This window comes from Halyomorpha halys, unplaced genomic scaffold (genome assembly GCF_000696795.3).
Source record: "Halyomorpha halys isolate HHAL.00 unplaced genomic scaffold, Hhal_1.1 Scaffold8.1, whole genome shotgun sequence".
NCBI lineage: Eukaryota > Metazoa > Arthropoda > Insecta > Hemiptera > Pentatomidae > Halyomorpha > Halyomorpha halys.
The window spans coordinates 873,201-900,938 of NW_027111933.1; the positions used below are offsets into that span (position 1 = coordinate 873,201).

Here is a 27,738-nt window from a genome sequence, read left to right on the forward strand (position 1 = left end):
AAACTAGTTGTTAACTAGTTTACAACTATACAACTATTTAGTTGTAAACTATTTTTGTTTCTCTTTTGACCGCAACCCTGACCATCTTCTTATATGTCGATTTTATTTCATATTTAGAATTAGATACTTCAGATTCAGACTGATGATTTGTTATAATTTTGTATTAATATAATTATTACTGTTGTTATTTTGAAGGTCTGATTTTTTTTTACCCCAATATCTACATATTTTGAACCCTCATATCATATCTAAATCTTTTGGCATAATTTGCATAACTTATTGGATATTTTTTTTTTAAATAATTTATTTATTGTTATTTACCTTATTAGATATAATTTGTTTTTATTTACAGAAAAAACAATTTGTATTTATCCTTAGAAACTAACTAGCTGTGCGTCCTGTCGTTGATGGGTTATTATTAAACACCAGTCCAGTTACCCTCCTATGTATGTATGTTGGTAATCTGAAAGAAATTTCTTGCAATAATTCATTAACTACAGATTTTTGTCCGACAACTCCATATACTCGAAGCATCGTGCGCCTTCTTGGATGATTCATATATTCTTTAAATTGGACATAGCAACTTTATATTCAACATTAATTAATTTCACCCATTAGAGATACATAAAAACAAAAACGTATATTATTTTGCTAGCTTGGCCACTGCTGAACACATAATGGAGATAATTTTTAAAAAAATTCTAGTAAAAACCGAAAAAAAAAAACCGTATTTAAACTTGTGAATACCGGTATTATAAAATTGTACAAATGGCTAAATATCGATATTCGGTATCCGGTACATAAATATTTAGAATTGAGTTGATATACGAGACTTAATTGGTGTATTGTTATAGATCACATGTAAACAAACTGATCTTAATTGAGTCTCAAAGCTTCATAATTATATATATATTTTTATTCTATTCGTGTAATAATTGAAAGAACTTTATCCTTCGCTAACAGCCTCCTTGAAACATGGCTGGTTATTATGTAACAAGTTGTGCAACACGAACAACGTGGACTGACGCAGATGATAAGAAGTCATTCATTCTGAAACCTGTTTATTTTAAAACGCCTTGTCATGTGCAGATCGTGAGTAACCTTGTCTCTACTCAAGGAACTTCGTCTTATTTTCCAGATCTCGCTCAAATTGACGTGTTCTTCAGTTAAATACTTTTAAACGTGGTTATATGAAATTTAACGTCGTTTAATACCATTTAAATATTTGAATATTGAAATAGAAATTCTGTAATTCTGAGGCACTATATAACATAATAAATAATATTGGAGAAAGATAGTCCGACTGGCGATCAATAAAGGTATCAAGATAGAAACAAAAAACTAAATATTGTTAACCAACGTTTCGCCCGACTTTGCAGAGCTTCATCAAGGCTAAATGGAAGAACAAGATAAAAACATTTTAGAATTAACAGAACATTAAAATAAAAATATTTCAAAATAGTTGTTATGTCTTTAAAATATATAAAAAGATATAACAGCAATATAAGGAAGTATACATACTGAAAACAAGTTATTAATTAATATAATCCATTGTGATAGAAGTTCTAAATATATATCTAGACAAATATATTGTAGGAGATTGTTAATTAAAATTAGTTATAAATAATAATTATAAAGGCAAATAGGTAGGTGTAAAAGGTAGAACGAACAGGTGAAGTAGGTATGATATAGATGAGGTATAGTAATATGTAAAAATTGATAAAGATGAACAATAAACATAGAGGTAATCACCTGTCTCATTTTAGTACAAAGGACAACTGACAGAAAAGGGGAATATGAGGTATAGAAATGTGTCTCTCCCACCATAGCAAGGATAAGATTTTTTATAATATATAGCTGGCAGAAGATTCTAATAATAAATAACTAAATACATTTTAACTTGGGAGCAATTGCATAGATCCTTTATTTCGGGATTTTTTTTTCCGATCCCTCTAAAACAGAAAAAACAGAATTAAATTAAAAGTTGCATTACGTATGGTTAAATAACTGAGGTTGGATACTACCTTTTCCTACCGTTGGTACTGGAAGTTACACGGTGAAATACTTATCAGATGTTTAGATGTGTCCGTTTAAATATTTTAAGGTGATTATTTCAGACCAGCAGCACAATAGTGCTTTATATAAAATTTATGTTGTTAAAGTACATTTCCTTTATTATTATTATTATGATACAATTTACATTATTAACTAGATTATTAGAGTGACAAGTTATACAACATCGGTGTTTAAATATTTTGTTAGTTGAAACTCTTGAGCAACTCTGGCTTTTTCAAGATTTGTCCTGCAAATTATCAACTTTTTCAGAAAATTCCCTATACCTCCCAGTTTTTTTTTTTTAGAAATACAGAGTGGAGATACCCCGTATAACATTCCCTAAACTTCTCCAAATTATTATTATTATTGGCACGACAGACCGTGGAGGTCAAAGGCCTTGCGCGATGTACTTACGAAATACATCGCATGTTTCATGACGTCTTCTTGGGTAGGTTCGTCACTCCCACGGCTATTTTTGTGAGGGCCTCCCATTGACTAACGGGTCTCAAAAATGCCTGGGGAACGTTGTGAGTGAGTAGTGTATGAAAAAATCCCGGATAGGGCCGGGGACTCGAACTTGCAACCTTTGGGTTGGCAGACAGGCACGTTACCACGTTGCTACCGTCACCTCTAAACTTCCCCAAATACGGAAGTAAAAAAAAATTATTGTGTTATTAAGTTGACTATCACGAAGCGTAGTTACAAATTTTATCTGTTAAAATATTATGGACTCAAGTCTTTAAAAATAATGAAAACATTTTATATATGTATAAATGATAGACCGTATTATTTCAAATTATGAAGAAGATGATAAGGGATGTGGTCAAAAGAAACCAAAAAATAATTAACAACTATTTATTTACCGACGTTTTGACCCACTTTCTAGAGCTTCATCAGGGCTATTCAAGTTGAGAGACTTCGAAACATTTTATATGCGGTTCGTGCATCACACAACATTTACTTACCATCCTTCTTTAAATTAATCCTAATTAATGCTCAATCCTATAAGACCAGATATTTCTATGGTAAGCCAAATTAATTAGCATTAAATTATGCCTTTAATGAGTATCATAACGTAATTATTAGTTCAAGCGGTTTAGTCGTAAAGTTGCTCAAGTTGCTCCTTGGGTTCTAATGACTGGTCAGAAGTGCCATGAAGTTCATATGTAATCAGAGAAGGTAGATAACGACCATATCACTAGTCTCAATTATTAATTTAGGGGCTCATTCAACGCAGAATTAAATGCTCTTTAATTTGTTGCGCTATAACTTTTCCTCTTAGATGAACCATTTTTATGAGATACAGGCGAGAAAAAAAAGGCAAGATTAATTTTATTTGTAAGAGTTTAATACTATCAGAAATGCGTTTATGTGCTTTTACTTACCTATAAATGGAATATAAAGTAAGGGAAAGTATTGTGATTGTGCAAAAAATAGAATGTAATTTCACATTTTTCCGATTTTTTCCAAAACGGCTGTAATGAATGATTTTGATTAGTCTCAGTGAATCGATGAGCAATCAAATAGCCTGGTCAAACAAGGCGTAAATGATACATTTAAAAAAATTAAATTAACCATTTTGAAAAACTAAACCACCTTACCAGGTACAGCTGGCCAAAAACACAGTGCGTAGTGTTCGCACTACAATAGGGAAGAAAACCAGACTACCTCACACGCTACGAGGTGTTATGACACTGTCGGGTATTAATAAAGTAAGTTTGATTCTTCGCCACGTAGAAGATTCATAGGGAATTTTTCACATCCAATTATCTTTAAACAATATCCTCATTTATATAATTTACGTTAAATCATAAAAATTAAATAGGCCATTAAAAATGAATTAATCTGTGTACTCGATGACGTTACTTTAAATGATAAATAAAATATTTCGTATATATTTTTTTTTATTTAATTATTTTAAAGCACTAACCAGGTATGGGTCATGATTGTCTTTTGTATATATTTTACCGGGCCCGTGGCTATTATCTCCAAGGACCCGAGAGTTCGAATCCGGATGAGAAAAAAACTGTAACAGTGATTCAACTTTCAGGGTTCTGTAGCCCTCCCAACCTCTTAAATTGGGTACCCTTAATCGGGTAAAAATCTGGCGGTCGAACGTTATTCTGACCAAACCACCTCCTTGAACAACCGTTGGTCTAGTAACAGTATTCTCTTACAAAGTATTGAATCCCTGACCCTTCATGGGTTGTAGCAGTACAGATTTAATTTTAATTTAATATGTTTTACAAGAATTTATTAATACATTTGTTAATATTAGATTATTAAACAAATCTATCAAAAATAACTTATATATCTACGAAATATACCGTATTAAAATCTAAACAGAAATGTTTTATTTTTATTTGAATACCAGAAGAAATATCTTAATTTATTAATATTATTTTTACTATTTCGGTATTTTGCATATTTCTGTTAAATATTTAATATTGGAATAATTACCTCCTAATAGATCCGATGAACAATATACAAGGTATTCGTTAAACGTTTTAACTTTCAAAAATCATTTGTGTTTATTTGAAAGGATTTCCGATCTTAAAAAGATCATCGATGTAGACCCCATTTATTAAATGTTATCATAAAGAAGAAACAATAAAATATAGACCATAAATAAAAAAAATCTGTTACTTTTAGATAGGTCAAAATGGAAACATATAGGTAAACGCAGAATAAGCCATACTAATTGTTTTTATTTATACAGTGTGTAAAACATCTTTTAACCAAATTCATTAGTATTTTTTTCTTTTTCAAAAATATATAATTTTGACATTTTTACTTAAAACATACACTTTTGATGTCTTTTTTAACTATAAATATTTTTGTGTATGGTATGGTCTAGTACACCAACGGTGTTGGTTATCTGGTTTTACAGTGAAAAATGGGAATATTGAAGTCCCGAAAAATAAATTGAATAAAAAAAAAATTAATTTATTCCTCGATAAGTACAATTTTGATTTTTATGCAAAGATTACCCAATATGGTTTTCAGAAACTGAAAACATTCGTTTCGTCTCAATCTCGTTACAGACTTCCAAGTCAATTGCTTGTATATAATATTATCCTAAGAAGCGTATATTATTTAAACGAAGTGTTATTTAGTATATAATTTAAGTTTAACAATTTTTAATGATCAAATTAACTGCCGAATTTCCATTTTAGACAAATAGGTAGAACAAGATAGAACAACGTTCCCGACATTAAAATTTATGACTGGTAACAACGGAGAAACTTTATTGCACAACGTGCTGATGATGCATTAGTAAAGATTCCTCAACTTTTTTTTTCTTTTTCAAAAGGCGTAGCGCATTTCCTCACAACCCTAATGAATATCCACTTATTTTCTTTCTAGCATTAATGAGACTATATATACCTACATATAAGTGTGTATATGTAAGGAACAAATTGGTTAACATGCATTTTAATATCATATTTTATATAGTATAGTTAATATCATTATAAATAAATATTATTTTTCATTGCCGTAATAATAAATGAATCTAAATTAATTTAAATAAATACATTAGTAAATGCTAAGAATAAATATTCTTTAAAATTCAAAATAAACAATACACATGGTCGGTGAAGTTAAAACAGAAAAATAGCTGCCTTAACTTTACTAAAATAAACATCATCATCATCATAATCATTTTATACTCTTTACTGCTTGTGCAGTGTGGGGTTACAATTTGCTGAGTCTGGACCAGATATCTCGCTCTTGAACCGCTTTCTTCTACACCAGTCTATATCCCGCCTCCTGAACGCATCCTTAGCCTCTTTCCTCCCAGGAAATGCGTGGTCTTCCTCTTGGCCTTCTTCCCTCCACGCGAGTCTCATATATCTTCCTGGCAGTTCTTTCCTGGTCTATCCCAAGGAGGTGTCCGAACCATCTTAGCTTGTGCCCCTCTAGCATGCTCTCAGCCGGTTTGACTCCGAAGTTAGTCCAAATAGTACTGTTTCGTACCCTACCTCGTCGTGTCCTTCCTTGCACCTTACGAAGGTACCGTATCTCCATGGATTGGATCCGGCTCTTGTGATTCGATTATTTCAAGTAAATTACAACGGCGCTTATTCATCCCTATTCCGTCAGTCTGCTGGTGTACCTCAGGGTAGTATCCTTGGTCCTATCCTTTATACAGTTTTCACAGCTGACATTCCATAAATATTATTTTTCATTGCCGTAATAATGAATGAATCTAAATTAATTTAAATAAATACATTAGTAAATGCTAAGAATAAATATTCTTTAAAATTCAAAATAAACAATACACATGGTCGGTGAAGTTAAAACAGAAAAATAGCTGCCTTAACTTTACTAAAATAAACATCATCATCATCATCATCATAATCATTTTATACTCTTTACAGCTTGTGCAGTGTGGGGTTACAATTTGCAGAGTCTGGACCAGATATCTCGCTCTTGAACCATCTTTCTTCTACTCCAGTCTATATCTCGTCTCCTGAACGCCTCCTTAACACTCTCCTCTCAGGTCTTCCTCTAGGCCTTCTTCCCTCCACGCGAGTCTCATATTTCTTCCTGACAGGTGAGGGTCCACGATTCGAAAGAGTAGGAAAGAATAGGGAGGAACATCGATTTGTAGGTCATTATTTTAGTTTTTCTCGTTACATCCCTTTTCCTCAGGAAACCCCTTCGATGCAAACTAAATATTCTTCTAGCTACATTGATTCTTTGAGAAACTTCCTCATCAATGTAGACGCTTTCGTTGAGATGAGCACCTAGATATTTGAAATTCTGGACCTGCTCTAGTCTTTCTCCGTTCGCTTTGATCATCATCATTATTCTCCGGGGTTTATTTCCTATCCTCATAGATTTAGTCTTTTCCGGTTTAATTTTCATGTTTATCTTTCATACATTTCCTCTTGCAGAACACTTATGTTGAAAAACAAAAATTAATATTGGCACTATAAATAGTTAAATTGTAATTATTGTGATAAAACAGATTTTATTAAAAATTAATATTCTTTGTTTTAATACGATTTTTTTTAAAATAATTTATTTAGTGAAACTTACAATATTATAAAAAATATATACAATCAGTAAATTGATGAAGACTCAATCTACCCATTGACAGAACTCTAATTAATCACGAATAAATTTACTGATAACGAGAAAACTAATAATAATCATATTGTTGATATGTTAACAGAAGTACTGTTGCATTTTCTATCAAAGAGAATTAAACTGATTATGCATGAAAGAGAATTAAATTGATTGTGTATGAATAGGATTTCAAGGACACCACCTTCTTTACAATACAACAGCATTTTTAAAATTTCATTTATAACCCTCTAGTTATAAATTAAATTTAAACAATTTTGGTTTCAGTCTATCTACTCTTTTTGTTCTGGTTCTATATATAATATAATATACACATATAAAATGCATTACTGCCTGTTTGATTTCTATACGCATTTGAGACCATCTTTTGATTTCCAATTACATCTGGAGTATAAAAATAAATTAATATTGGTTTTTATCTCAAACGACCTCGTTAACATTGACGGTCAGATTACGCAAACACGTGCAAGCATTATCCACATGTTATTCTCTTACAATGTTTTATTTATTTATTCTTTTAAACGTCCATTTTTTTCACAAATAATCCTGCTTTTTTTTAAAAAATATTAACAACATTAAAAACATTTGAAATATATGTCCGGCAAGGTTGGGACAAAGGCAACCGCAGAATGTCAAGTATTTCAGTGAATAGACAAGGATTTGAGTAATCTTGGCTCTTGTAATTTTTGTAATCCGGATTTGAGTAATCCTGGACACAAAGCAATGTCAGTAGCTTCTGTATAATTACATGTCGATGTTTTATTTAGTTATTTTTATAATAGTATTGTGGGATAAAGTGAGAAAAAGATATATTAATCACAATTATTTCTTCTAAGCAAGCATACAATACATTTGCGCACGGGTTAATAAATATAGTAAACGGAATTTGATAAGATTGATAGGTGACCTGTTTAAAAATAACCCTAAACATAGCAACAACTTATCAATTTCGTTTCGGAATATAGGTGTCATGGCCAAATCATTTGTGTTATCTCACAATTTTTATTTTTTTTTTACATTTGTTTTATAATGTTTGCAAATAAAAATATTTTTTTCACTTCCTGCATGAATGAAGCTATCTTATGTACCTTCGGCACAGAGGAAGTGTAATATATGTATAATATAAAGATTTAAAAACAAATTGTGTATATGTATATGAATCTGATGATGATAAATTGTAAATCATTAAATGTAGGTGAATTAGAGTAAAAAAAGGTCAAGATTGTGGTAAATAAAAACAAAAATAATTTTCGTTATATAATAACAATAATAATTTAAACTATTGGCTATGCAATCCTGACCATCTTCTTCTAAATTAGTAAATACTATATTGTTTTCATGTAAACGTAAATAAACGAAAAACCGGTACATGACCTGGTTCCAATCTAAGTGGATAATGGCCGCAGGATTCTCATAAGATCTGCAAAACATATCTTCTACCCACCCAAAGAGCTTTGATATCATTGTGTTTGGCAAAGAATGTATCTGTGCTAGAATCATGTCAAGAGTGCTTAGTTCAATCTTTTCTTCAGAACTATTGAAAGGATAATAAAATTTAAAAAAGTAATACAATTATATTTATTGAGGACTGTAACGGTAACATTTCATAAAAGATTTGAATCAAATTTGATTTAATTAAATATTTCTTAATTCAAATAGAAAAGTAAAACGAGTATGTACATGACTTTCATAATAATAAAAATAAATACTAACTAGAAAAAATCAATCAATCATCAATAAAAATATCAGTTCAACAATTCTTAATCATCACTTCCTGAGTCGTCATATAAAGATGATTTCTTCTCTTTAACGTAGGCCTAATACTAAGAGATCTAAATTAGATCGAATCACAGAAAATAAAAAACAATGAAGAGTTCAAGACATCTCGAGTGGATCAGTCCTATCATTTAAATTTATTTGAACGGAGTTTCGATGCAGTGTTCCCAAATCGGCTTCGAAGAGTATGTCATTGATGGCCTTTTCCGCAAACTTCCTCTGCATGGGATCAAGAGACATTAATTTGGTTCCCCATATCTTTCCAATATCTAAACATTCATTCGATTCCTCTTGCTTACAATTCGTAGATAATAAATCACAAGCCAATTTCAGAAGTTCGTTTTGTCTTGCAATCGGGTCTGATTCATTTGGAATTGAGTGTGATCCCTTCAGCTTCTTGGATGGCGGCCGCTCCTGTAGGGAACTGGTTCGAGTCTCGGAAACATCCCCATCGGAAGATTGTGCAGAAGATCTCTGTTCTCTCTGCTCCCTCTGCAACAATAAAAAAAAATGAAAATTAAATTTTGATAAATCCTGATGATTTATTCCGTACAAAAATTAGGCACATTAAATTATTTACAATGAAATAGTAATGGTTATAAGAGAGTAATAAATTCTGTCTCATACACAAGTAAATTTTTGTATTGTTTAATAAATAAAATATAATTTATTCATATATTGAATAAAAAACGCAATGAACTGTATATCATAAAAAACTTAATGAACTGTATATCATAAAAAACCTTTTTACTAATTGCCTACACTATTATGGCGTAATTTATTTTATTGCCAGGTTGAAAACACAATACTTAATTCTAAAATAACGGTAATTAATTACTAAAGCCAAAAATAAAAAAAAAAATTATCTTTCAGCAAACATATTTATTACTAATATTTATTATTTTTTTCTCATTTGATGATCATCGTTAATTTGGTTTATTAACTGATGATTTAAAGACCGAATCGAGAACTATTACTTTCCTTTTCCACCACAATTTGATGCACCAAACTCCTTGAAATTTGGGGAAAATGTTCCGACAATTCTGTAATCGTGAAATGACGGTTTTCACGAATTTTGTCATTGATTTGCGTTGCCAGGTCATCAGTCACAAGGCTAGGCCTGCCACTACGGTCCTCGTCGTGAACTCTGGTACGGCCATTTTTAAAATCAATGCACCATTGCCTCACTCGGCTTTCACTCATTATCCCCTGCCCATAAACATCACAAAGCTGACGATAAATTTCAATTGGCCTGTTGTTTCGAGCCAACAAAAACCGAATCACAGACCGCACTTCACAAGTGGCAGGATTTTCTATTGCAGGGCACATTTTGACGACTCACAGAGAGCAAAGTGAGGAACACACAGTCCTCACACTGTAACAGCTGGATGCGTACTGAATGTCGGAACGTTCGAACACCAACATGGCGGCTCTACCCCCACCCATCGCCACGATAGGCCAAAACGTCTGTTACTTTCTGGACATCCCTCATAGTTTTTTTTTTTCAAACCTATTTACTCGATAGTTTAACTTTTTCATCCTTATCTTGTTCCGTGAAAGAACTTATGGTGGAGTAAAGTGAATTTTATCGTAGTTTAATTAAGTTGTTACACTTTAGAGTTGTGTCACGACTGTTCAACCAGTTTATTCAATATTTTCTCAAGGAAAAATATCGAAGACTCCGACAATATTGGATTTTCATTTCTCTCATTTCCTGTTGAAGAAAAACAAAGATAAAAAGAAAATTAATAATAAAAACCCCGTTTACGCATTCTCTGTTTTACATAAAATCAATATAGATCGGTTCATATCCAATTGTATATTAATTTTTACAAAATTATGTACAATGTAGGGGTTTATTGCGCTAATAAACTAAAAAAACAAAAAAATTAAACATTCACAACCCTTTTTCTTTTCGCCTTAAATAGCTGTCAAATCCTTTAAATATTGATGGTACTCTGACATTTTCAACTTAATGTAGTCTCATTTGTCATGGCCGCAAGCGCAGCTCACTGCTCACATCGCTCTGCAATTGTTACCGAGTCAAATGCTAGCTCAAATCCAGCTCTCAGACTTCTTATAAATAAGTGTTTATAAATAACTGAACATTTTGATACACTCATATAGTGGAGGTGCGTGAATTTCTATTGGAAATTATCAAATAATAATTGACATTCATCTACTAGTGATAAGTAATTCCCCCCTAAGTTCTTTGTAAATTCTTAGAAATATTTTGAACGTGTAGGCAAATTACTACATCTTTGAAAGGAGTTATAAAAACTCATCTGATATTTTCTGTATATTTATTGTGAAAAACTCCCTGTTTAACTCCACATCTTAGTTGAGAAACTAATTTTCCCACGATGATGATCTTGAAAACTAATAATTATGTCATTTGTAAGGTACATGAAGAAGTGCACCTCTGGAAGGTACAAATAGTATTCTGATACTATTTATTCTCCTATTAGCGAAGTAGTAATCTTTTTGTTTCATTACAGAATACCAAAAAATAATAATAATAAATAAATGATAAGAGTCGATCCTTATCATCTAATATATTTTCAATATATACAAATATTTTCAGAGAAATTGATAAAGTAGTTGTATTAATTATTAAATACATACCTTGGGTATTTCGTGTTTAAAACAATCAGTAAAATCATCAAAAATAGAAGGAACAACTCCTTTTTTTATTTTAGTATAAAATGGAGACCTATCGAAATCCTCAGGCTTGAAATGCTTCGAGCAAAGCCGACTACGTTTTGTGGGTATCCATTGTTCTCTCCTTACCGCATTGGTCCATTTTTTTCTTTCATCGGGATCAGTTGGAAAACTTGATAAATATAAAAATATAAAAGGAAACGATTAGTGTCGTTTGGTACAATAATTTTAATAATAATAATAATAATAATAATAAGATTCTAAGCGAAACCGGAGATTCTAAGCGAAACCGGAGATTCAAAGCTGATACCGCCAATCATTGTCTACGCACATTTTTATGTCTAAACCAAAATGCCACACGCTCAGTCTTGACAACTCTACCTTCTATCCCTCGTTTACCCGCCAGATTATTGCTAATTAGCAATATATCATTAATTAATGATTTTGGGATCGGTAAGTGGCTAAGATTTACAAATCTTGCTATCACTTGAATTACATTTACTAGGTGGAGTTCACACTTGAGCGTTGTGATAGCGTAGGGTTCCCTACTACATTCTCCGCCTAACTCATCCTCCTTTCGCCCGAATGTTTTACAAAATAATTTATTTATCTAAAGGCGCTGTTCTTCCCTTGACGTAAGGAACCACGTTTTGAATCCGCACGGGTACTGATACTGGTAATGATGGGGGAACAAGTCCGGCAAGTGGGCCTATAGGTCCTTTTTGCAAACCCCAAGACAGACCAATGTTATGACTCTTTTTATAAGACTTTTATTCCTCTATATCAAACCTGTTTGACTTCCTAATGGAATTTAAAAGGGACACCCAATCTATAGAGGAAGCCTCGTTTTCTACGATTCTATCAGAGCCTAGAAGCCTATATCTTAGTGGCGCATACCGGTCACAATATGCTATGTAATGTAAGGCAGTTTCAGGGGCCTGACCACATAAGCGGCAGGTTACATTGCGAACTACTCCACAAATCTTAAGATGTCTTTGAAGTTTACAATGACCTGTGAGAACTCCTATTAGGAATCGGAATTCATTTCTGTTTAGGCCTAGCAGCCACTTAGTTTAAGAGGTAGAGGGTTTAGTTATTAGTATCTTGGCCTGTCTTAGCCCTTTACATTCCCTCCACTCCTTGCCTGCTATATTCCATGTCCAGTCAAGGACTTCTTTTCGCTAATGCCTTTTAAAAATGCCTAGGAATGGTGCTCAGCCCCGTTTTGCATCCGTAAAGGAAGGATATGAAATAGAATAGTAAGAGCTTTTAAAATCTACATAAAATTGATGAACTACATCGTTGTACAACAGCTTTTCGTGTGGTATTTGGAGTACTGAAGAAAATAGATCAACATTAGAAAGATTTCACCTAAGATCATATTGGTAGTCTCCGATAATTTCCTCGGCATATTTGACCAGTTAAGATTAATGTAAACATTTTATAACAAACTAAAAGGAGTAAGATCCCTGGATAATTATTTCATTCTGCCCTCAACCCATTTTTGTGAATTGGATTAAATAGAGACTCCCTCTATTGGTCGAAAATTTTCTCAATTTCTCAAATCTTTTTAACCAAAAATGATTATTTCAGAAACTCAACTCTCACTGCACGCCTAGCTTAGCTCACTAGGAATGTTGTGGGTTCCTATTACTATATATGATTTTAACTGGGATAGTTGACCGTAGATTAATGCTTGGAGAAGTTTGTCGGGGGGTGCGGTCAGCAAAGAACAACATAAATAAACAAAACTATATTTATTTATTTTATGCCGACGTTTCGACCTGAGTTTCAGGCCTTCATCCAGTTACAATCCTGCCTTCTACGCCACTACCCCTGATGAAGACCTGAAACTCAGGTCGAGACGTCGGCATAAAATAAATAAATATAGTTTTGTTTATGTTGTTCTTTGCTGACCGCACCCCCCAACAAACTTCTCCAAGTATATATGATTTTAATTTTTCAAAGGTTATTTTCAACGGCCTCCATACTCGGTTCTTAATACTTTTACATAATTAAATTATATATTAATTATTTTTAACGAACAATATTTTCACTATTTTAAATCCACTGTTTTCAGTTGAAAATAGAAAAACACAATCATAAAGAGTAAATCATTCAATAACAGCGTTATGAATCAATAAATAAGGCGTACTTACAAGTGAAAAGTTATTGGTGGTTCAATGTTTTTATCAAATTGTCTGGTACTGCAACCAATAGCGACACAGTAAGGCATGTTTTCAAAAGAATATAATATGATTCAAAATATTATTAGAAAATACCTAAAGATTCATGAACGTTTTCACGAAGTTATTAAAAGTCTGTTAGAAAGATCAGAAACCTCTACTCAGACTGAAGCGGTGAGAGGTTGTTGGAGTGGGGATGAAGAGAGAGAGAGAATGAGAGAAAGTGATGTGGTCACCCCACCTTTCAATCTTCAAGACAAGAGCTTAGCCGCCGACCTTAGATGGAATATTGAGTGTTAGCGTACAAAGATTAAATTTATGATCAAGATTAATCGATTAACATAAAAGATAAAATTTATAAAAATACAAAAGCGGGAAAGATGTATAAAATTAACTGACTAAACTGTCCCGGATAGAGAACAATATACAAGAGAAATAATTTATCAACATCCTGAGACTGTAAGATCAAATATAACACCAACGCAATAATAAATAAATAAAACAGCCTGAGTACAGTACTACGCTGAAAAGGACACAATTTTGATATTCAAGATGTTGAAACATTGTATAAGGAAAAATATAGCTATAGAAAACCCCTTTTAAAATATCAATAAATTACCAAACTAAAACAAAAAATTTAAACGTATCTAATCTACTACTAAATAAACTAAACATATAACAAACTGAAAATAGTTTAATAAAATGCCCAAAAAGAGTGGACTAAAACATCGATATTAGTACATAGTCTTTATAAATCTGTGTGTGATAGTGACAAAACATTGAACAAATAAAAAATAAATTCGAAAATTCACAAAAATCCCATAAGTTAAAAAAAAATGATAAATTTTTTTTTTACCAGATATCACTCCTTTTATTATAAACTCCCTAACCACTCAAATCCCCTAGTTTCTAACCTTGCATCCTCTTCCATTCCTGACAATCCGCCGAGGCACCTGAAAAGAAGATGGCCACGCGACCAGCTAATGTAAAATGTGATTAGAGTGCTACCAATGGGTAGTTGCTCTACACGCCTGTAACACTCCATTTTAACTAAGATCATATTTAATAAATGTATTATGTAATATACAGTTGTAAATTTCAATAAAGATACTAAAAAGAAAAAAGATTAATCGATTAACATAAAAGATAAAATTTATAAAATTATAAATGCAGGAATGATATATAAAAGTAACTGACTACACTGTCCCGGATAGAGAATATACAAGAGGAAGAATTTATCAACATCCTAATCACTGTAAGATCAAATATAACTCTAATGCAATAATAAATAAATAAAACACCCTGAGCACTACGCTGAAAAGAAATCAATTTTGATATTCAAGATGTTGAAACATTGTATAAGGAAAAATATAGCTATAAAAAAAAAAACTTTTAAAAACAATTACAATATCCGTAAACCGAATTATGCAATAATTACAAAACTAAAACAAAAAATTTAAATGTATCTAATCTACTACTAAATAAACTAAACTGATAACACTTGAATAAAATGCCCAAAAAGAGTGGACTAAAACATCAACAGTAGTACATAGTCTTTATAAATCTTTGTGTGATAGTGACAAGACATTGAAAAAATCAAAAAAAAAAATCGAAAATTCACAAAAATCTCTTAAGTTAAAAAAAAATTAATTTCTTTTTCCAAATTAGCTTAAACAAATATAATTTAAAAAATAAATTTTGCCCTAAATAAGAAAAAAATTAACCAACATATTTGTACATATTTTAAAAAAAAATTAATATATGATTTTAGTATATCAGTTTCAAGTGTAATGTTAATTAATATACAGCAGACTTAAGCCTAGATCGGAATAAATGTCGACGAATACCTCCAGAGAGTAGTATTCATAATACTAACGAATTTTAGTAAAAGTACTGGGGTGAAAAAGTGGGGAAAAGTTTGAAAATAGCCAAAGTTATAAAAAAAAAAAAAAAAAAGGCCGAAACGTCAATAATTTCATTTCATATGAACGAAATGAAATAAATAAAAAATGTATTCCTATATATTTTTATTATTCACTATGTGGGTTTAATAATGTTCAAAGAATATTTTTACTCAATCATTTTATTGATAATTGATAAATTAATGGATAAAGTTTTGTTTAAAAACGAAACAAAACAAAACATCACTTACGATGTTTTCGTCGATTTTCAAAGTTGAAGGCCTCCCTGAACGGTGTTCATCTTCAACATGTTCTCTGCCTTCCAAAAACGATTTGTGCCAGCGAAAAACTTGAGCTCGGGATAAAGAATGTTTTCCATAGGCTTGTTTTAACTTTGCAAACGTTGCAATTGCCGATTCTCCAAGCTTAACAAAGAATTTAATGGCACAACGCTGCTCCAAATTCCGCTTTTCCATTTTGCATGACGCACAACCAAAACACAACTCCACTAATAGCAGTCACAAAAATCACGAAGTAAGCGGAAGGAGTTCTGAGCTACGGTAGGGTACTGATACACGTGCTCTATCAAGGACAGCACAGGGTTACCAGATCGCTTGCAGTGTTGCCAGTCTCATTACTTTTCTCACACACCTCGTATTTAAGAGAATTATTTAAATAAACAGTAAGTACACTTACAAGCTGTTTAACAAAACTTTCTATATTCAATCTTATGGTCCTACCATACTCTACAATATTTGTGTCTCGTTTATTTATTACTAATAAAGACCTTCAAGGTGCAACGACCTTAAGAGGCAAACGGACTCTGCCTCTTCTGCAAAAGCTGTTTCATTATTGGTTTGCTCCACATACTCCAACATTTAAAGAAAATAGACAATATATCTTAAAGCCACCCATATCTGTATCTTACAATCTACAAAAAATCTAAAATAAATTGAATATTTACAATGAAGTTAAATTGAATAGGCTGTATGTTCACATTGTATCAGTATGTTATAATTCTTGGCTCTGTAAGTGGCATGTAAATAGTGGTAGGTAAGTCGTGTTTTTAACCCAAGTATATTATTTTTCGGTTGATTTAAAATAATTCTGATTATAATTGAGTTTAATTTAGAAGTGTAAATATTATGCCAGTAGTTTTGTATTATCCAATCAGTTTTATAATACAATACTACTCCTATAACATATAATAGTAAGTTAAAATAAACATAAATAAAAAGAGTGTGGTCTATAAATCAATAATATAGATAACTTCACTATCCTCTAGATAGGATTATTGTTACATTATTAGTTCTAATTTTTTCTTTATTAATTGCAATTTTTTTTTTTTTTTTTTTTGTAGTCGCCAATCCTTCCATTGTAATAAATATGAAAGACAATAACAGAAGATTCTAAAGTTTATCTTCTTCATTTAAAAAAAGTTTTAATTATTACTTAGACATTGTTTCAATAAGAGAGATATTTGTGAGATGAGTGCCTAAAATTCTTTAGACAGATTTACTAAATCCATTTCTTTTTTTGTGTCCATAAATTGTATTCGAGAATATTTCTCACCATAAAAAAATAACCGAATGTTAATAAAATCTATAAAGTATTAATTATAACGTCTGCTTAATATTTTTCGTCTAAGGGATTTATATAAATTGATCAAATATATAGGTATATTGCAAATAGTTAGCAAAAATAAAATTTGCAAAACATTCACTGGGACTGGTTTACCTGAGTTTGTTTGGGCTTTAAGTGCTCAGGATAGCCGTCAATAATAGATGGAACAACTCCTTTGTTCAGTTTTGAGTAGAATGGAGTGCGGTCAAAATCGTATGCCTTTAAATGCTTCGAGCAGAATCTACTTGATTTGCTGAAGTATTGCTCGAACCAATTTTTTTTTCTTTTCCGGATCAGATTGGAAGCTTTAAATTAAATCATTGATTTAAAATATGTAGTTTGGAAGATTATTAATTGACTGCATGTAATTTAAGGCCACACAGAAACACGTTCGTCGTAGCGTAAAGCGATCCAGCGATCGTCGCAGCAGTCTGCGATAATCTGACGCCACACAAAACGCGATATCTGGTGCGGTCGGTCCAGTAGGTCGTGATTCGGCATATTAAGAGAACTCTTCACATTATTAGCATTGCGAAAGAGAGCAAACAAAAAGAATAGACGATGTTGGGACACAAGATCAAAAACAAAAGAAAAGAAGTAGGAGAAAATAACCGCTATATCATATATTTAACTGCAGTTCCATGAAAAACAGTTTTTCAAGTACTTTCGTATCTTACAAGAATGTTTCGAGGAACTGCACAATCTAAATAAAGAAAAAAGATTAAAAAATGTTCAACGAATTAGAGAAATCCAATTGAAAATAGAGAAAGATTAGTCGTTTAAGTTGGGTAAGTTCACGAAACAGAGTGATATAAATGAATACAAGCTATGAATATTATGTTTATTGTGTACACAGTTACCTGTTCCTCAAGTTCATTTACTTCAGTGGCTAAGAAGATAGTAGCAAGACGTAGCTTAAGCTTAGCTTGGGTTATTGGCCTAAATATTTTGAATGTAGATGCATAACTTAGAAACAGATGGTCTACCCCGTCAAGCCGTTGTTCCTGGAGTTGAATATCTTTTAAATATTCGATTACTTTATCAATATCTGATGAGTCACAAAAGGTATTTTTGGTTCCACTCAGCAACTTTCGTTTTTTTATCGGTGGTGGTAGTGGAAGGGGTATTTCAGGTGTTGAAGAGAGTTTGTTTAATTCGTCATTCGTCAGCGACGAAGCAGAGATGGGTGAGGAAGGCCTTTCATTCTCAATTCCTATTACCATTTGCGATACATTGCTGGTCTGTGGATGATAATGCAGTGAGACATCTAAAAATGACATATGTTTACTCCATGGCCAGTTACTGTACTTTCTTGCCTGACCCGCTTTATCTGTTCCGCTCTTTTTGAACCGCATATAACTGTCCCTCAAATTCTTCCATTTTGTTTTCGCTGTTTCAACTGAAACAAATTCAATGATATTATTGGGATGAAGCCGACCTCAGAACAGTACAAGTGTAAGTAATACAGTAATTTTGTGGCGTTGAAAAGGCAATTTATTTTATAGTTTCATTTTTTGCCTAATTTTAAAAAATTGTATTTGGTTATTTTTTTCTAAACAGAATTTAGATAACTAAATATTTGGCATCAGACTAGTACTTTCTCGATCGATGGAACATTCAACTGTCCCCGATATTGTGAAAGAAGTTGTGCTGAGAAATTTGTAATGACGTGAAGCCGTTGTACTTATCTAAGCCTACTGTAAACATGTGAAAGTAAAAAAGAAAAAAAATTCAAGGCACAGCTTAGCAGAGCAAGTCTTGTTTTAAAGAGATTTTTAAAGATAACGTTGAAAGTGCATATTATATTGCAAAAGAAGCTTGTTGTTTGCACAATTGCATTATATTAAAGAATAATAACAGAGGTTCAACAGACACTCAAGTAGAGTGCGAATAAATACGCGCTTTATCAAAAGAAAATTTATTTAATTTTTTTATAAAGTCATACATTGTTCAATAAAGAACTTCAAGCTCACAAGTGGTAACTTTAAGCTAAATAACAACACCACATAAAATTTAAATGTATTGTTTAATTTATTTTAATTTATATTAATATATTATTGTATTACTTACTTGTAATCTTGAATTCTTCAGCTATCTCATTCCACGCTTCAGCCTTCTTCAGCACATTTTTATAATGTTCGTGTGAACTATCATACAGGCACGTGTATTTACGCACAGCTTCAATGAATAGTTCAGTATGGTCAGACATATCAGTTGCAGAAACGGTAGTTCACAAGTGGATCGCTCGTCGACGCGACGAAGACTGACCGTCGGCGGGAGACCGCGTTCTGTCTGACAGGGTGATGCAACATGGCGGAGTTCAACTAGACCACATGACCGCCGCGAAGGACCGCCTCTGTGTGTCTAAGCCAAAATTGTTTGTTTGAAGACGGACCGGGTGGTACATAAAGTGGCAAAAAAACTATTTATTAGTATTTTTTTTTTTAATTTCGCTCCGCTTAGCATGGCTTCATCAGGACCGAATCAGAAAAAAATACTAACATTATGATAAGACTATGTGAATAAACATATAAAGTTCTTTAAACCAATGAAAAACATCGAAAAGAACTATGAATTCTGTCTCGTTCATTTTCTTCCTTTTTTTTTCTTGAACCCTTCTCTGATTTTGTACTTTCTTTGATATTTCTTCTTTTTATCTGTTACTATCTCCGTTTTCATTTATTGTTTTTAACCTTTAATTTTTACGTTTCATTGTATACCCTTGTAATTTTCCATTTACTTTTTTACTTGTGTTAAGGGTTTGTATCTTTTTTAGTCCTGACGAAGCCCTGCTACGTGGGGGCAAAACAGTTGGCTCAAATAAAAGTAGTACAAAACATTACTATTTGAGTTTAATTTTACCGCAATCCTTGATGCCCCTTATTACGTTACCAATAAACTCATTCACTAAGACCTTAACATCCCATACGTTGCAGATTTGGCCCAAAACAGATATGCGTCTTTTCATTCCAAACTTCTTACCCATCCTAACCCATTAATTCTTAATCTTTCATCCTTATTAATTCCTGATAATCCTCCGAGGCGTCTGAAAATAAGATGGCCACGGGACCTTCTAATTTAAATTAATGCTTGTAGTACTACTAATGGGTGCTTCCTTCCCAAGATTTTCAATTGTATATGAAACATACAACATATTTACTTGTTGTATTTATTATTTGTACAGTTGTAAACTACATTAAATAAATAAATAAAAAAAAAATTACCGCACTCAGACCATAATCCATTCATAAAAGAATTTTAATATAAATGGATAGAATAATAATTAATAGCAGGTACAGTAGTGAGTGATAATAATTTAAAATGTATTAAATATTACAAATGAACATTATTATTAAAATGTATCACTTGTATGAAAATAGAGATAATATAGATCCCCATCCGAATCTAGATGGATAGAGAACGTGTTGGTAAACAGGAAAAAAATATATGGTGTAAGGTGGTGCCGAGATGAGGGCTGAAACTGTTTTGTCAACAGAAAATTTGAGTAACTAATAAACAGTTTTTTTTAAATTTGAATACCTTTTTTGACTACCACCGGAGCATCATTCTACAATTTAAATATTTATAGCAATAACTATTAGTAGTACACTATTTCTACAACGTTACTACTACAATTACTGTTTCACAATGTTACTAATATTATTAGTTTTAAATTAAAAGTACATATAAAGTATTTATGAGGTAAATAAAGAAATGTAGGAAGAATACTTGTGTAACGTTCGGCATTCTTGTTGACTTCTTTCGTACTACATTCGCATACCGCACAGCCAGGCATTATGTTTATGATGTAATTTATAAAATTAAAAAAACTTGTAACTAAAAAGGTGCGATTTGAGACAGTTAGGGTACAAAGGAGAGGGGATTAACTAAGAAAATTAAAGAGGTCTCTCCCACTCCGACTGCTATATTCTGTGAGTGGAGTATGACCCTCCAATCCAAGAGGGCAAACAGTTCAAAGTTCATGTTAATCTTTGCATCCTAAATACATCAGTTAGTGGTAGCAATTCGGTTCTGTTGATGTTTACCGTTCCAAATTATGTTGGGAAGTAATTAAACTATCAAATGTATTTGTATTCCTAATACATCACACAATTTATAAATGAAAGTATCTGTGATACTTTTCCACTCATTTTCTGCCAACATATTCCTTGGCCTTGAAAGATTTATTTCATCTACGCTGTTTAATTCGTAGGGGGATAAAGACAAGCGGAGGGCCCTTAAGTGGCAAATAAATCAGCGAGATAAAGTTTTCAGAAGACTCTCAATAAGTTATCAACTTTAATCAATAATTAAATCATATAATTTAAGTATAAATTTTAAGAATATATATTTTACAAGATAGCGAATATATGATTTTTCGTCTTACTTGATTTCTTGAAAATTCATCAATTATTTTGGCTGTCTTGTTAGAGTAGGCTTAAAATTCTATACTCTAGAGCTCTAAATATTTAATTCAAACTACTAATAAATTATCAAAATCTAATTATTTAATCTTTATTTCCCCACAGTACTCTTTTCAATTTTTTTTAATAATATAAAACAGAAAATATACTTAAATTCATTTGGCAACTAGATTTCTTGTGTGGTTTTTATGATGAAAATGATGTTAATTTTCTTTAAAATTGGCCATACATAGTTTAAAAACTAATAAATTCATGTTTTTAGATTGTCATTGTTTAATCTAATTTTTAAATTACATTTCTTCATTTTTTTGTAAATTTAGTCATTTTCTTTAAAAACTCCAACTTGTTAGTCCATATCGTGTTCGGGTAACTCTTCATGACTTTTATGAGATTTGCCAAAACACTGTATTTTTGACCACTTTAGCTTATGATACCCTCATTAAGATTAGTATTAATTTTATTCAATAGGTTATTTTTTCATTTAAATAAGATTAGTAATGTTGTTTTTGTCATCATTAAGGGCCACCGATACACCTGGTTCCACTCTTTATCTATTAAAATCCGAGGCATAGAAATGTCATTCCTGAAAGATGTCGCTGGTTGTAAGTGCACAATTACAATAATGAAGTCATAGTCATTATTGTCTTAATTATTGATAAAATAATTTTTACTAAGAAGAAATAAAGCCTGGGAAGAACTGCTAGATAAGTAAAAAAATCGTTACAATTCCAAAACCTTCAATCAAAATATTTGCGGCATTATTTTTTATGTATCAATAATTCTTTTTTTTTTTTTTTTTCAAAACATAAATTTTACAACTTTCTTTAAGTTGGGACTACGTTGTGGAATGAAGGAACCCCCTTGTGTTAAAATTGTCTCAGTTAGCAAATGTTAAAGCGAAATCATTTTGTAACGGAGTTGTTGCTCATTTACGGTTTAAACTGGGGCCAAAACACTATTATTTTCATTATATAATGTTAATATGAAAATCTGTTTAGTAGAGAGAAATAATTCTTTATTTTGGTGATTTATTTAATATATAGGAGGATTAGTTTTGACACGTAGAATGAAGTAGATGGATGCTATAAACAAATGTAAACTCCCTTTACCTTTATCTCAATTGATGTGGACGGCTGTAAATTTGGAGGATATGCTCTAAATATTGAAGGTATGGCATCGCCTCTTAAATATCTTCTAAAAGGAGAAGATTTATCGTAATCATCGTCTTTGAAGTGATCACTGCATATCCGACTGTATTCTGACGGTTTCCACTTGTCCCTCCCGATAGCTCGAATCCATCTTTCTTTTAGTTCTGGATGATTAGGAAAACGGTGGAAGGAAACTTTTATTCCTTCTTCTTTATCTGTTTTATTTTTTCGGTTATTGCATTTGTATGCCACACACATACCCATTTTGTAAAGCGTTTACTCACTATAATTCATATGAATAAATAGAATCCTGTCCACCGATTTACACAGAAACACAAAGCATGTAGCATTGTGAGCATGTAGCACAAGCTCGATTATTGCTTCGCGTGAAGAGAAAGGACTGACGGTGAACGGGACTGAATGAGCAAGGGAGTTGGCACGTGGTGGGTAACCAGAGAGTGGGGTGAGCAGATACGCCTCTTGGCTTCATAAGATCTTTCTACTTAGGTTTATACTCTTGATCAGTATATGATGTACATTGGATATTTAAAGGGAATCATTATATTCCAGAGGACACACGCCGGACATAAGAAGAGATAAAATAAGACGTAGGACATAGAAAGAGGGAAAATCGCCTTTTACGAAACATAGGTTACATTTCTTCAAGTATAAATAATAATAATAAATATTCCACGGTCATAATTAAATCCAATATGCGTTGTTTGGAGTGCTTTAAGATATTTACTATAAAGGAGTTTTGCTCTACGGGTGAACGAAGAAAGTTTTAACAACAAAAAATCTGTTTTTTTTTCCAAAATTACGCGTTGAATTGACACATAAAAACTTATAACAGTTGAATACTTTACAGGAGTCGGTAATCGTTGTCATTATACCTTCATACTCTACATGGAAAAGTGTGAAGCTATTGCTTGTTTATTTCGAAATTATTCATTTTACGTTTTATTACTAATTTTCCAAAAAAAAAAAAAAAAAAATATTGAAGTGTCCGGAAAAAAAAAGCAAAAGTTATTTAAGAGAGCCTTTACTGTCGATGAGATCCTGTTCTTTGAAGATGTCTGCAAGAAATGAGACTGAACAACATTTGGTTCACCTTTATTTAAAAATAATTTTGTACTTTTAAGATGTCGATAATCACTAAAAATACAGGTATTATTACTATTTAATTCTATTTGATTACATTTATGATTGTTTACAACTATCTGTTCCTCGTGTTTTAACTAAAACAAAGTGAAATGCATCCTAATTTTTTTTGTCAGTGATCTAAAACCACCCGAACCACCTACCTACTATTAACCAATAATCTTCCAATAAAACTACTGTTTTACTTTTTCTACCAGTTTTTCAATCACTTTAAAACATTTAAAAAGTATTAAGTTACACTGAGTCTTAGAACTTGGTATGCCAACAAAAGATTTGCAATTAAACATTTTTGTCGTATCTTCGACAAATCCTATAAAGTTATGATTTTTATGTCTAAGGCAAAAAGCTTCAGCTTTTCATTTATATCTTCAAATAATTAAATTACTTCTTTCCTAGCGAATAGACTATGGTTTAAAATTTTGAGAACATTAAATTCTCCTTCGAATTATATTCTGAGAGAACATAGTTTTTCATAAAATATAGAATTCGTTCCAGGATGATTAAGTCAAAATTGCCTGCCGTTACCTACTGGCCAAAATATGACATCGAAAAGCATATATCTTGGAAATCGAAATTAAAAATTTACTAAGGAAAAATTGTTTATCATCACATTTTACGTTCAGAGATTATCTAATATCTTCAATATAATATCAATGGTATATTTTGGGTCAAATATGCATGTAGATATTTTTGAATGTTCAGTTTCTTTTGGTACGTGAAAAAAGCTTGCCTTTTCAATTGTTATCAGTTATAATTGCCCATATCAAGTAATTAACTATGAAACAGGTTATTAAAATCAAAATCTAATGTATAATGCTCATATTAATAAGAGAGAAATGATTTATTTAATCAGTAATGCTGCCCAAATACATTGGGTTGCAACACCACTAATCATACAGTATTGGATATTTAAACTTTAATATATATATTATTAAACAAAATTAAACTTTTTTTCTCTATTTTTTCCAAACTATAAACTAAATAAAAATATTTTAAGTTCTATTTAAAGAAAATTGTATTTATTTATTTTATTTTTTCACCTATTTTCAACTGTCATTTCAAAATTGATTACATTTTTCTTTATCCATTCTTTTTTGTTCCTTGTCAATTCTTTTCCCTCATTTTTCACCTCCTTGTTTTTTCTTGATCATACCTCTCATATCTCTCCTCTCTAGTGATCCGTAACATATATTCAATTATTACACGAGTTAAATTTTAATTAAACGAAATTATGAAAAAACAGATATGTGGATATAAATTAAAATAAAAGAGCCAGAGGAATTGAACAGTCAAAAACAATTAAATAATTTAAAAACTAATAAATAAAGTAGAAAGAATTTGATTATTTTATATATAAAATTTCAATTTCAATTAGCAGCAAGTGTTTTCAAGTTCTGCTAAATGGATAGTCCGAAATAGAACATAACTAATGTCTCTGTATACGTATGGCCAAAATCAAAATGTATTATAACTCTAATTGCATATATCAAAACAGGACGGTGGGAACTATTTATGAGTTTAAATACACAGAAAGGCGATTGTAGCCTAAAAAAAAAATAATAACTGGTTATCTTACCAATATTTCGCCCATTTAGGCATCATCAGGACATTAATGTACATCTGAAAACATCAAAGTTCCTGGACTGAATATAAAAATAAAAGACAAAAAGAAGGAAAACATTGCCTAGAAATAAAGCATAGATTTGATTTTGAGAACCCAGTTATTTCATATGAAGAAGGCTCAGAACAAACATTAGAATACCTTGAAGTACTTTATTTTTCAGAAACTTCAATAGAGTTATAAATTTGAGTACAGATTCCAATGATCTTAATAATTTTTTTTTCCGAAGCAATGAGTATTTTAATTAAATAATTATGTGATTTAATGTTGGCATGTCTCATTTACCGGCTTGATATTTATCAAATAACTGAAACATTTTAGTAATGCTAACGATTTAAGGAAATTTAATTATGTATTTTTTTTAGAATTCTATTTATAATAATATAATATATATGTATAATAATTATAATATTTTAATGTTGGCAACTCCTCACCTTCCTGGAGAAGGTTATAATTTACCATGAAGAGGCCTTCAGTAATGGACACAAATTATTTTTGAGTTTAACATATTAAAGCGTGGTAAATGGAAAAACTTATGTTAAATGGAGAAATACTTTCTTCTTTTACCATGTTAAAACGATATAACATATAACAAGGTTGAGAGTCTGTTACTAGGTCTGTTAAATGGAGAATGACGTCACTCAACAGGCCAACTGAGTTTGTTTGTTGTCGCAGTAAGAAGCAATGTAGTATCATACGTATTACTAGTTTGTGTTTTGACTGTGTTAGTATTGTTTTGGATGTTTTAAAAACTAATAAAGCAATGGATAAAAATGATAATAGTATAATGACAGTTGTCAATTAGCTCATCTTGATTCTCTTCCTCACAAGTTAAAAGATCAAGAAGACACTCAGTGGTCAAACTTGCACAACTTCCACTTTTAATTCACTTTAGACATGTTGTAATAAATTACTTTAATCAAAACTTAAAAGTCAACAATAACAAAGTTTTGGAAGGAAAAAATATAAATCAAGATGCTCAAAAAATCCGCTAGGAGCTCTTATGTATTTAACATTTAACATTACTTTAAATAGGGCTGCTCACAATCCATACTTATAACATTTAACATGGTAAAACATTTTACATTTAACACATCATGAATACCCCTACTGTATGTGTTTCAGGTATACAATAATGCTCTGATGATGCCGGATTGGGTGAAAATTTGGCAAGATTACTATTCTTTTTTGAGACAACAATGGCTTTTATTTTTATCTAATGGTATGTTTAATTGAATTTCATAGTATTCCTAGTTAAAAATTTTCTTTTGTGATTATATTTTAATAACGTTATTGCATGATGATGGCCGTGAAAATAAAAGAAGAGTGAATGTGTGTGTGAGAGAGGGGTGGGAGGGAGGGAGAGAGAGATTACGAGAGGGATGGGGGAGAAAACCGCTTCCCTACTCCTCCCCTCCCTCCCTCCCCCCCACACGAAGTAATTCTATACCTGACAGAGTTTGCTCAGCGCTCCCCGGCTTGGGTTGTCCTGTAAGATACACAACTTCCTCATTCAACAAAATGAACAAACATAATTTCATCCCGATGGGGAAAGCATGAACCCTAGGCAATTATGAAATACCGATAAAATCAATCATGTATGAACAATATTTTACGAACTGAGTTCAGTGAGCAAATTTTTGAATATTATTTGAAGGAATGTTTAATTTTATTTTATTATTAATCAAATATATTTACCAGTAAGCATAAATAATCCGACCGGTAGGTTTCCTTTCATAACATCGAGAGGTGTTTAGGTTTACGGTAACAAGAAAAAAAAAACGAAATTAATGAGGAAAAAAACCAGATTGTATAGAAACTTAAATGTTAGAATTTACAAAACTATTATCCTTGCTGCTGTTCTTTACGTATCTAACACAAAGCGAAGAACAGCATCTTAAGATTTTTGAAAGTGAAAATTACACAACTCTGAATTGAGGGATCTGTACCCGGTCAATATTATAATTCAGGTAATAGCATTGCCGCGAATATAAAGCAGTAAGGTCGCATGTCTTAGTAACGAACAGACCCTTAAAATATTAATAAATACTAAACCAACGGGTTCCGAAAGGCAGACCGAACCATAGG

General features: G+C 31.5%; 1 protein-coding gene and 1 long non-coding RNA gene across 6 annotated transcripts in view; one reads left to right on the top strand and one right to left on the bottom strand.

The window, feature by feature from the left end:
* LOC136796350 (uncharacterized) overlaps positions 1-27,738 on the top strand; it is a 201,575-nt gene that overhangs the window by 31,350 nt on the left and 142,487 nt on the right. For 2 of the 3 annotated variants that reach the window (XR_010844050.1, XR_010844051.1), the window contains one exon: positions 26,776-26,872. The exons of the other annotated variant lie outside the window; for it this stretch is intronic. This is a non-coding gene — a long non-coding RNA (uncharacterized lncRNA). The remainder of the gene's footprint in view (positions 1-26,775; positions 26,873-27,738) is intronic. 3 annotated transcript variants of the gene reach the window in all.
* The window catches only part of LOC106677551 (uncharacterized), a 22,696-nt gene continuing 3,669 nt past the window's right edge, over positions 8,712-27,738 (bottom strand). For 2 of the 3 annotated variants that reach the window (XM_067049859.1, XM_067049858.1), the window contains exons 2-3: positions 18,157-18,695; positions 8,712-9,417 (exon numbers count right to left, since the gene is read on the bottom strand). In XM_067049859.1, the coding sequence (XP_066905960.1) occupies positions 9,025-9,417; positions 18,157-18,651 (888 nt within the window). In that variant the 5' untranslated portion in view covers positions 18,652-18,695 and the 3' untranslated portion in view covers positions 8,712-9,024. Of the gene's footprint in view, positions 9,418-18,156; positions 18,696-19,366; positions 20,094-27,738 lie in introns of those variants that run through there. The other variant, XM_014415566.3, reaches the window with a different exon arrangement.